General features: G+C 40.6%; 1 protein-coding gene across 1 annotated transcript; it reads left to right on the plus strand.

The window, feature by feature from the left end:
* Nucleotides 1-2,246: 2,246 nt before the first annotated feature.
* Nucleotides 2,247-2,567, plus strand: LOC131502298 (large ribosomal subunit protein eL42-like). Its single transcript, XM_058712993.1, has one exon. It carries the CDS (start codon nucleotides 2,247-2,249, stop codon nucleotides 2,565-2,567), a length of 321 nt encoding a protein of 106 aa, XP_058568976.1.
* Nucleotides 2,568-11,789: the final 9,222 nt, after the last annotated feature.

Here is an 11,789-nt window from a genome sequence, read left to right on the forward strand (position 1 = left end):
AGAGGGAGACACAGAATCTGAAACAGGCTCCAGGCTCCGAGCCGTCAGCCCAGAGCCTGACGCGGGGCTCGAACTCACGGACCGCGAGATCGTGACCTGGCTGAAGTCGGACGCTTAACCGACTGCGCCACCCAGGCGCCCCACCTTTTTTTTTTTTTTTTAATGTTTATTTTGAGAGAGAGCACAAGCAGGGGAGGGGCAGAGAGGCAGGAGGCAGGAGGGGGGTGGGTAGAGAATGAATCTCAACCCGGCTCTGCACTATCAGCCCAGAGCCCAACACAGGCTCGAACTCAAAACACCTTATCATGACCTAAGCCAAAATCATGAGTCAGACGTTTAAACGACTAAGCCACCCTGGCGCCCCAAAACTTATTCTTCCTTAATCCTTCAGTCACTGAAAGACACCCACATTCTTCCAGAAATCTGGTATATGGGTCTCCCTGCCAGACCAAGAGCCCTAGGTCCCATTCATCTCCGTATCTCCAAATCCTAGCACGGGACCTAGTATATTATAGCACTTGCTAAGCATTTTTTTCAATTAATAATTAAATAAAAACTGGTTCATTATGGTTCTGGTTACCCCAATAAGAAAGATTGGCCCTTGTCTGACCCAACTAAATGTGTCAATACTTAGAGCACCATCTAGTTGCGTCCAAGGCAAGACTTTGTGAAGGACCTTATCACCACCAGCATAAAGAGTGAAAACGAAGTGAGCCACCATAGGCCACATATGCTTGGGAAAATCTTAGCCTCAATATGCCCATGATGTACAGCCTTTTTTACCAGGACTAACAAAGTTCATTTGAACAGGTTACATGATGGACCCATTGCCTCAATTCCCAAGCCCCTAGTGGACTGGAACTCTGTTCTAAGCAAAGCATATCACCTTCTTAATTACAGGAATGAGAGACCTTTTCCTGGTCATTCATGCTGCCATGTCCCCAATGTATTCTTGTGCTTCACAGCTTCACAATATCAAATGGGTCTACCTTTTGAAAAACAAGCTTTTAACTTGATTCTGTTTCTGGTTGAAAATTTGAGCCAGTTCCAAGAACTCAATGTCAACTCAGTTCAAATCTATAGTTTCTTTTTTTTTTTCTTTAAGTTTGTTTATTTATTTATTGGGGGGGGGGGGACTTGCAGAGAGAGGAGAGAGAGAATCCCAAGTAGGCTGTGTGCTGACGGTATGAAGCCCGATGTGGGGCTCAATCCCACGAACAGTGAGATCATGACCTGAGTTGAAATCAAGAGTTGAACACTCAACCAACTAGGCCACCCAGGGGCTCCAAATCTATGGTTTCTTTTTCATTTTTTTTTTAACATTTATTTATTTTTGAGAGAAAGAGAGAGACAGAGCACAAGCAGGGGAGGGGCAGAGAGACAGGAAGACACAGAATCCGAAGCAGGCTCCAGGCTCTGAGCTGTCAGCACAGAGCCCAGTGTGGGGCTCAAACTCACGAACCACAAGAACATGACCTGAGCTGAAGTCGGACACTTAACCAACTGAGCCACCCAGGCACCCCATCTTTAAGGCACTGTGTTGTAGACATTAAGTGCTCTTTGTTGTTGGGTCATGTATGCAAACCCAAATCCAGCCTGGCTCATTATGTCCCCCTTTCTCTCTGTGTAGCTCTGTAAGTCCAACCTGCTTCAAAGCCAAACCACTCTGGGTCATACGCATTTTGAGTGTGTCTTTGTAGCCTAAATGTCTTTCATTCTCTTGGTACGGTCATGAGTGACAGCTTTGTGGTCAATGTATTTTTTTTAATGTTTATTTATTTTTGAGAGAGTGACACAGAGTGCAAGGAGTGGAGGGATAGAGAGAGAGGGAGACACAGAATGCAAAGCAAGCTCCAGGCTCTGAGCTGTCAGCACAGAGCCCGACAGGGGGCTCGAAATCACAAACTGAGATCATGACCTGAGCCTAAGTTGGACGCTTAACTGACTGAGTCACCCAGGTGCCCCTGTAGTCAATATTTTTAAGATTTATGTCTATGATAACTGCTTTTATATTTCAGATTAATTTATAGCATCTTAATAAGTTATTTGATCTGGCAATTTCTTTATGAAATCAAGCACATCCTCACATATACATGAGATATCTGCTGGGTTTATAATTCTAGACTCTTAAAAAGTAACTCTATTTTTCATTCAAATACATTTGCTTTTCTGGAGTTTTGGGTGATTATAATGGGTTCATTCAAAATATTCATGCTGCTTTTCCATGCTGATAGTGCTCTCAAAACATGGTGAACATTCCTAAAACCTGCTGGACTCTCTGTAAGAAGTGTGGCAAGTACCAACAACACAAAGTGACACAATACAAGAAGGGCAATGATTCTCTGTATGCCCAGAGAAAGCAGCATTATGACAGGAAGCAGAATGGCTACAGTGAGCAGATTAAGCCGATTTTCTGGAAAAAAACAAAAACAACAAAGAGGGTTATGCTGAGGATTGACTGTATTGAACCCAACTACAGATGTATGAAAATGCTGGCTATTAAAAGATGCAAGCATTTGGAATTGAGAGGACATAAGAAAAGAAAGGGCCACATGATCCATTTCTAAGCTTCATATTTCACTTTATTATGAAGACAATAAGATCTTGAGGTTATGTTCAAACCAAAATAAAAAAAATACTCTTTATTAAAACAGCACTTCCCAATTTTATAAAATTTGAATAAAAAAAGGAAATTTAATCTCCTTGAAAACAATGTTGGCATTAAAATTCATTATATTCATTTACATAATTATGGGGAAAACTCAGCAAAAACTACCAATCTATTTAACATCTTGAGTTTGATGAAGCACATTAGAACATGAAACACAATACACTGGAACATGAATACACAGTCAAAAGACAGGTCCTTTCATTACCAGACTGTTAGACAACTTCTATAACAAATCTTATCACCCTCTCCTCATCCTTTGCCTTTCCATACACAGTCTACAAAACTATGCAATTGTAAACTGAACTAAACATATTAGCAGTTTACATGAGAATGGATAAAGCTCAAGTATCAGCAAATAACAACTGAGTTTAGCAAATCTTTTCATTAAATTTTAAAAGTAATCTTTAGATCTATAAATTTAATGCACTTCCTATCAAAATCCCAACTGCCTTTTTTTTTTTGCAGAAGTTAATAAACTGATACTAAAATTCAAAACCATAATAACCAAAACAATCTGGATAAAAAGAACAAATCTGGAGAATTCACACTTCCCAGTTTCAAAATTTACTGCAAAGTTATAATAATCAGGACAGAACTGGCATATGGAGATCGATAGATAGATAGATAGATAAATAGATAGATAGATAGACAATGTTTTTAATGTTTATTTATTCTGAAGGGGGGAGGAGGCACAGACAGAGAGAGACAAAGGATCCAAAGCAGGCTCTGTGCTGACAGCAGAGAGCCCAATGTGGGGCTCAAACTCACAAACCGTGAGATCATAACCCGAGCCTAAGTTGGACACCTAACTGACTGAGCCACGCAGGTGCCACATGGTCAAGTGATTTTTTACAAGAAATAGCAAGACAATTCTGTGGAGAAAGATAGTCTTCTCAACAACTGGTGCTGGGACAACATGCAAAAGAGTGATGCTGGATCCCTACACTCTATGGAAAATTAACTTAAAATGGATCATAGACCTAAATGTAAAAGCTAAACCTACAAAACACTTAGAAGCAATCATAAGAATACATCTTCATGCCCTCTGGTTAGGAATGATTTCTCAGATAGAACACCAAAAACACAAGGGACAAAAGAAAAAATAAATCAGACATCATCAAGATTAAAAATTGTGTACTTTAAAGGACACCATCAAAATAGCAAAAAGACAACCCACAAAATAAAACATTTGGAAAAGACATATCTGACTGGTATCCAGAATATGTAAAAAAACTCTTACTACTCGATAATAAAAAGGCTAATAACTAAAAACATGGGCAAAGGATTTGAATAGACATTTTTCCAAAAAAGATATACAAATGACCAATAAACACATGACAAGATACTCAAGATCATTAGTCATCAGGGAAATACAAATCAAAACCACTATGAGATATCACTTCATACCACAAGGATAGCTAAAATCAAAAAGATGGACAATAACAAGTGGTGTAAAGGATATGGAAAAAATTGGAACCCTCATACACTGCTGATGTTAATATAAAATGCTTAATATAAAATCCTTATTCTTCAAAAAGCTAAAAATTATATTGTCATATGATCCAGAAATTTTACTCCAAGGTATATTTCCAAGAGAAATGAAAACATAAGTCCACATAAAAACTTGCACACAAATGTTCACAGCCCTATATCAAAATGACCAAAAAGTGGGACACCTGGGTGGCTCAGTCAGTTGAGCATCCGACTCCTGATTTTGGCTCAGGTCATGATCTCACGGTTGTGAGATGGAGCCCTGCATCGGGCCCTGCATCAAGCCCTGCATCTGGCTCTGCACTGGGCATGGAGCCTGCTTAAGATTCTCTCTTGCCCTCTGCCCGCCCCCACCCCCCCGAATAAAAAATAAAAAAAATTTTTTTTTAAGATAACCAAAAAGTGGAAACAACCTAAATGCCCATCAACTGATAAATGAATTAAGATTTGATACATCCACTCTTTAGCGTTCTTGGGCCCAATTCCAATATGTGCGTTGCGGGGGGGGGGGGGGGGGGGGGGGGAGGGTTCCCACAGAACACTAAGCAATTCTTAGACACCCTGCTGGTACTCAACTCAGTTCTAATGTTATGGAAACTGATCTGGATCACCCTGCAGAAGAACCAAGCGGCACTCAGAGATCTTGGAAGGCAGGAGGTTTATTTTACACCAGTGGGTTCAGAGGAGATCATTCTCCAGAGATCTGAGCCCAGAGCATCAACAGAGGGGACCATTTATAGTCTGTTACTTCCGAATCCCTCATTAGTAGTAATTTGGCACCTGTGGCAAGCAGGGTAGGAAGAAAATCCCAGAAGGGGTGTCTTCTGACAAGGACTGGAATTCCCTTATCAGTCCTGTCGGCCATCTTATAACAGATTTTTCCTTAACACTATCTACCCCAAGATAGCTTCAGATTCCACAGGTTAAGTGTTCAGTCCTGCCTCCCCACCCACTTCAGACAGCATTTGCAACCCCAGGTCGTTATCTATGCTTCTGACCGATGGCTACAGATTGGAGGCTCTAACAATCCCCTCCAACTCAGGATGCCAATCGCCAAGTCTGAGTTGTTCCAGGTACATCTGACCAACTGGCTATAAATTAGAGGTTTCCATGACTTCCTCAGAAGTTAACTGAAAGAGGTTTAATTAATTTGCTAGAGCAGCACATAGAACAGAGCAAAATATTTTTTTTTTACTAGATAGCCCGTTCATTATAAAAGGATGTAACTCAAGTGCAGCCAGATGGAAGAGATGCATGGGGAAAGGGTGCAGAGTGACCATGCTCTCTCCAAGCTTACCACTCTCACAGCACCCCTGCTTATTCACCAACCCAAAAACTCTTTGAACCCTGTACCTCCTTTCAGATTTTCATGAAGGCTTCATTATACAGGCATGAACAATTAAGTCACTGGCTATTGCCAATTGATTCAACCTCCATGGCCTCTCCTCTCCCCAGAGATCAATGGGTGGGACTGAAAGTTCCAACCCTCCAATCACATGGTTAGCTTCCCTGGCAACCAGCCCTCATCCTTAAAGGTTTTCCGAAATCCACCTCATTAACATAACAAAGGACAGCTATCTTTATCATTCTCTTCACTTAGGAAATTCCAAAGTTTTAGGAGCTCTGTGCCAGAAATGGGGGATGAAGACCAAATATATATCTATTACAAATCACAATATCACTTCCATACAATGGAATATTATTTGGCAATAAAAAGAATAAAGTACTGATAGGTAAACTTTGAAAACATTATGCCAAGTGATAAATGATACAATTCAGTCACAAAACACATACTATATGATTCCATTGATCTGAAATGTCCAGAATAGGCAAATCCATAGGGACAGAAAGTAGATTAGTGGTTCCTTAGGGCTGGTGTGGGGGTGGGGGGTGAGAGACAGACTGGGGTAGGAGTGGGGACTGACTGTTAATAGGTTCCAGGTTTCTTTTAGGCAGAATGAAAATTAGATTGTGATTATGGTTGCACATCTTGTGAATATAACAAAAAAAATTATACACTTTACGTAGGTGAATTCTATGGTATGTGAATTATATCTCAATATAGCTGTCAAAAAATTAAAAAATAAAAGTAATCATCCCACCTCATGTCAAAATTCATTATGAAACCTGAACTGGGGAGCCTGAATTAAGAAAGTTTTATGAACTGCCTTTTTTCCCCCTCAATAGTTTTGATCTGTAGCTGAACATTTTGTAACTGAAATGCCTGCTAAATTAATCCTATTTCTCTCCCCAAGGCAAATTTCATCGAATTTCCCTTCGATTGTTCTTTCCCCAATAAAGACCAGTATTTTTGTACTTAAAAGATGCAATTCCCAAATGACTCATCACTTATCTCCTGGGCAGCAAGCAGTTTTGCCACAAGAAACCATTGTTCCTTTGTTTCAGAAGACCTGGCCAGTCTGCAATCTACATTCTGCTTCCTAATAGACTGCCCAGAGAGTATTTCTTTACTTCTATCGGGAAAATTTGTAAAAAACTTCGAAATGGACCAAACAAAATTATTTTCTGGGTGTCCCATCTGGTGCTCCCTTCCAGGTTATCTGATTCCATGGGAGCTCAGGCCTTTTAAGGTCTTTGAGCTATTTTACAACTCTGTAAATTGTTGAAAAATGATAATGATGTAAGTGATTCACATCCATCAAAATGCAAATGAATAGTTTAGTGGATGGAATGGATTATTGCCTGTGGATGCTGACCAGTTTTGCATCTGATAGGGAAAAATCTGTTATATGATGGCCGACAGGACTGATAGGGGAATCCCAGTCCCTGCCTGAAGACTCCCCTCCAGGGTTCTTCTTCCCACCCTGCTTGCCGCTCATGCCAAATTACTACTAATGAGGAATGCAGAAGTAACAGACTATAAATTGTCCCCTCTGCTTATGCTCGGGACTCAGACCTCTGGAGAATGATCTCTGAGCTCACTGGTGTAAAATAAACCTCCTGCTTTTCAAGATCTCTGAGTGCCACTTGGTTCTTCTGCCGGGTGGTCCAGACCAGTTTCCGTAACACATCTATTCCTAAATTCTTGGAAGTCTTGGGGCTCAGTGCAGGCTGCCCCAAGAAATGCCACAGCGGCATGTTGATTGAGTTAAAGTTATTTCAGAAACAGCCAGTGCAAGAACACTCTGACCCTCCTGTCCCTCCAGAAAGGAGGAAAGAATGTCGCATGTGAAAGGTACCCTTCCTGGACCAGGAGATAAAGAGACATCCTTATCATCAGAGATGGGAATTCAGAGCCAAAGAAGCTTATATAAACAAACCTTGTCACTTTATTTTTTTAATGTTTATTTATTTTTTGAGAGGTGGGGGGAGGGGCAGAGAGAAAGGGAGACATAGGATCTGCAGCAGGCGCTGTGCTGTCAACACAGAGCCCAACACGGGGCTCAAATTCATGCACCGTGAGATCATGACCTGAGCCAAAATGGGACACTTAACCGACGGAGCCACCCAGGCACCCCAAAAACCTTGTTACTTTAGCTAATTTATTAACCCAGCCTAAATTCTATTTAGAATTCCTTATTAATTGAAGCTCCCAAGTATAAGTTTGCTTTGTCCTAACAAGTCCCTACAGATCTTCATCTAATGTCTGCCTGCACCAGTCACTTGTGTTAAAAAGAAAATTTGGTCAAAATTTGGTCAAATTTTCCTCCATGACAGCAAATCAAGCCTATTACAGTTTCAACCTATCCCAGGAATGTGATCTTTTAAAAAGTCAATGTGAAATTTCCTGATGAGCACTTGCATGATAATGTATTTTATTTCAATAATATATCCAAAATATTATTTCAACATGTAATCAATATAAAAATTATTAATGAGATACTTTCCCTTTTTTAAACTAAATCTTTGAAATCCAGTGTGTATTTTGCACTTATAGCACATTTGAATCCAGACTAGCCACAGCTCCAGTGCTCAATAGCCACATGTGGCTCCTGGCTACAATATTGGACAACGTGACTGTGAAAGAGAAAGGACCGTTGTATAATAACCTCTCATTCACTGTGTTCCATTTAGTGGCAGAACTAGGACTCTATAGAAATCAGAGACTGAGGCTAGCAGGAGTGAGCCATGAGAGAGAAATCATCTTAAAGCCAGCCGGAAGCCAGCCCTTATCTTAAAGATAATTGTATTTACCCAGCCCTACTATCTGGGCCACATCTGGTCTGTTAAAACCCAACATGGATTCGTACATTCTACTGTGTCAGAACAAATCGTACTTCCTGATTACTTTATTTTCCCCTGTTATTCCTTCTATAAATTTCTCTTTTAAAATAAGAAAATAATTTCTCACTCATTCTGCTTGCTATGCTATGAGCAATGAAGTCCTCTGTCTCTGATCTTATGTCTTCTGGCAGCCTCTATGAAACTGTGGCAAGCTAGTTCATTAACTTGCAAGAAGGGTAAAATGTCAGAGCCTGAATTTGACAATACCGTCCCATCCTTCAATATCTCCAGGGTAACTTTATTAACCTCTAAGAGCTCTCAACACTTCTTGTTTCCACTCGGCCTGGAGCATTTGCCCTACGGGATATTTTGGTTTAGTTTCGCACGTGTTTATATTTTAACATCTCCAATCTCCCCACTCCACGTTGCTCTATGCACAATATTCATTGAAATGTTTGCTGACACATTCATTTTTGTCCCATACATGTGAAACCTCAGAGAATTTTTACACCACGTGAAGATGGAGACCTACCTGCCCCCTTTCCATCTTCAGATGTGATGATGGTGCACAGTCTGCTCACCTCCTCCCATGCACTATTTCTTTCCTCCTTCACCCCTGCTCTCCTTTACTTTCCCTTTCACCTCTAGCCACTTACTACACTTTCATTTTCATAACACGAAAACAGATCAAACTGGTGAAATCAAGTCCGCTGAATCTGGAGCTATGGGATATAGAAGCTAAAGAAGATCACTTTTTAATGGAACCAATGAATGCCTAAAACACATGTGTCTTCAGATAGCCTCAGGAAAAAATTTCTTTCCTTCACCAACGCAAATCTCTTTGGAAGAAGGCTGCACTAACACGACTAAAGTTAAAAAGATCTCCAGTTCTTTTCATCATAGGAAAAATGAATAATTATGGCATGAGTCCATTAACAGATGCAGAATATTAACCATGCTATTGCAAGTAATCACACCAGAAATTTTCAATTATTTTAACCTACCCTCTACATAAAATTGGAAAAGATACAGAAATAATCTTTCATTAGGTGGGGTACCTGGTAAGCAGCTCAGATTAATCTATAATATCAAAACATTATAGTTCAACTTAGTGGCACAGAAATGCTCTCAGACCACAGAATGTACCTATAATGTTCCCAAGAGGGTAGCCAGATACACAGCCTGTGGAAAAGAAGGCAGCAGCAACAGAGTTAATATCATGCCTAACCAAGCACCAGACAGCTTAGAGTGTGTCCAGATCCACATAAGTCACCGTTCCCGATGGCACGTATGTCTCTGTGGCAGAGTAGTCCTAATGAGTCCTGATCTCATTTGTAGTGAACATTTGTTTTTTTTTTGACTACACAGCTTCCAAACACCCTGCCTTTTGTGGGTAGCCCTCTGATTGACAGGTCCTGGCCTCCAACCATGAAGTCTAGAGAAGTACTGCTCTACTTGGTAGCACACCGTTTAATAAAGCTGACACTTTTTCCATAGATACTTTTTCTCAATAGAGAGCGCACTAAAGTGGTTTACATTCTAGCACAAGTTCTTTGCCTCATCACAAAATAAAAACAATTAGTCCACAGCCTGGAACCAAGTCTGTAGACTACACTTTGAGAAGCACAGTCTGGGACCATGTATTTCCTCTCCCAGCACACTGCTAGCTGTGTAGATGCACATGACCTAAATTCAACAACCAGATGCTCCTATCTGGGCCTTTGAGTCCTGAAGGAGAGCAACAAAGATGCAGGGACAGTTGAGAAGGTATGCACGGTCGTGTGAACATTTTCAAAAGACCTGCAGTAGTTTCAGCATTGGGAATCCATAGCTAGCAGCAACATCACGTGCTCAGACGTGGGACAGCAGTGGTACACTAAACAGACTACAGCATGCCCCACCACGTTCTCCATTCGTAGCCTCTCTTGGTTCCCGTTGTTTTCTGAGCCTGGTTCTCCAGGCTGCCTATCATTTCTGGGAGCTACTCAAGAACTTTCAATGAATTCCTTTTCTGGTGAAGTGAGTCAACAGAGAATTTTGTTGCCTACACCCAGGAAACTTGACTGATAAACCCTTTCACATTCCAATCAAGTGAATGATGATGCCTGTTTCCATACTAAGCTCACCAAGCAATTTTCTCATTGTAATTTGGCTTCTCACATGTTAACTAGAAAGCTTGGGGCCTCTTGGTAACTATATTTCCCACTGAAAATTAATTGGAATTTAGGTTTTAAATTTCAGGTGATGAGTAGGGATAATGTGAGTCCACTTCAAAAAGAAAGATCGGGATGCCTGGGTGGCTCAGTCGGTTAAGTGTCCGACTCCTGATTTCAGCTCAGGTTGTGATCTGGTGGTTCATGAGTTTCAGCCCCACATTGGGCTCTGCACAGAGAGTGCCTGCTCAGGATTCTCTCTCTCTCCCTCTCTCTCTGCCCCTCTTCCTCTCTCTCTCTCAAAATAAATAAATAAATTAAAAAAAAAAAAAAAAAAGATCTACTCCAAAAGATGACAAACATGGATTTCATATCCTACAATGCTGACACCCAGAAGGTGAGTTCTGGCAAATTCACTACATTAAGGGCATCCTATGGAGACCTGGCCTGAACAGCCACCCAGCTCTGCCCAGGTGACCCCCTCCTGCAGAGTTAGAACTACCCTCTGACACCTGGAGTTCAGTTATCCCTATGGCTTTCTTACAGAGTTATTGCAGCCTGAGTCAAACTTATTAACAATCTACTAAATTTCAAACAGGCAATAGACTGAACAGGTTCAAATTAAGCTCTCAGAAGTTCATAGCTTGCCAGCAAGGTAACTTATGAATCTTGAAATGAACTGTGCACATGCATCACATCTGCATAGTTCCCCATTTATCACCAGTAAGCATCCCATACTAAAACCATATGGAAAGAAATCATCAGAGAGCAATCTGTGTCTCCATATTGACCATACCTCATTAATTTCTGGCTTGATTCTCTTTAACTTGTATTATTAAATATTTGCTTATTGGTTTCATTTCTTTAAACATGAGTAATGATAATAATTATATCACCTTATATTTATGGAGTCATTTATCGTTTTCAGAGAATTTTCTAACCTAGTGTCTCAGTTGATCCCCACAATGATCCCTAGGAGAACGTTTAGCTTTTCTGATGAATGAAAAAAAACAGAATAGATCGTCCTGGGTCATACAACTACTAGGTAGCTGAATACGGATTTGAACCTAGATCTTTCAAACTCCAATAACCCAGCACAGTGGAGGTTTCTGCCATTACCTGGAAAATCTGTAACAATTTTATATTGCATAAGCATTACTTTATCCAAAATATCTGGATAAAGTGCCTCCAAAATGCTGTTCTAATATTACCCCTCCACTTTCAATAAAGGTATTGGGCAAAGAAACTGGTGTTGTCATCTTCTAAAAACAACAGGGTGCTTGGATGGC

This window comes from Neofelis nebulosa, chromosome X (assembly GCF_028018385.1).
Source record: "Neofelis nebulosa isolate mNeoNeb1 chromosome X, mNeoNeb1.pri, whole genome shotgun sequence".
Lineage (NCBI taxonomy): Eukaryota > Metazoa > Chordata > Mammalia > Carnivora > Felidae > Neofelis > Neofelis nebulosa.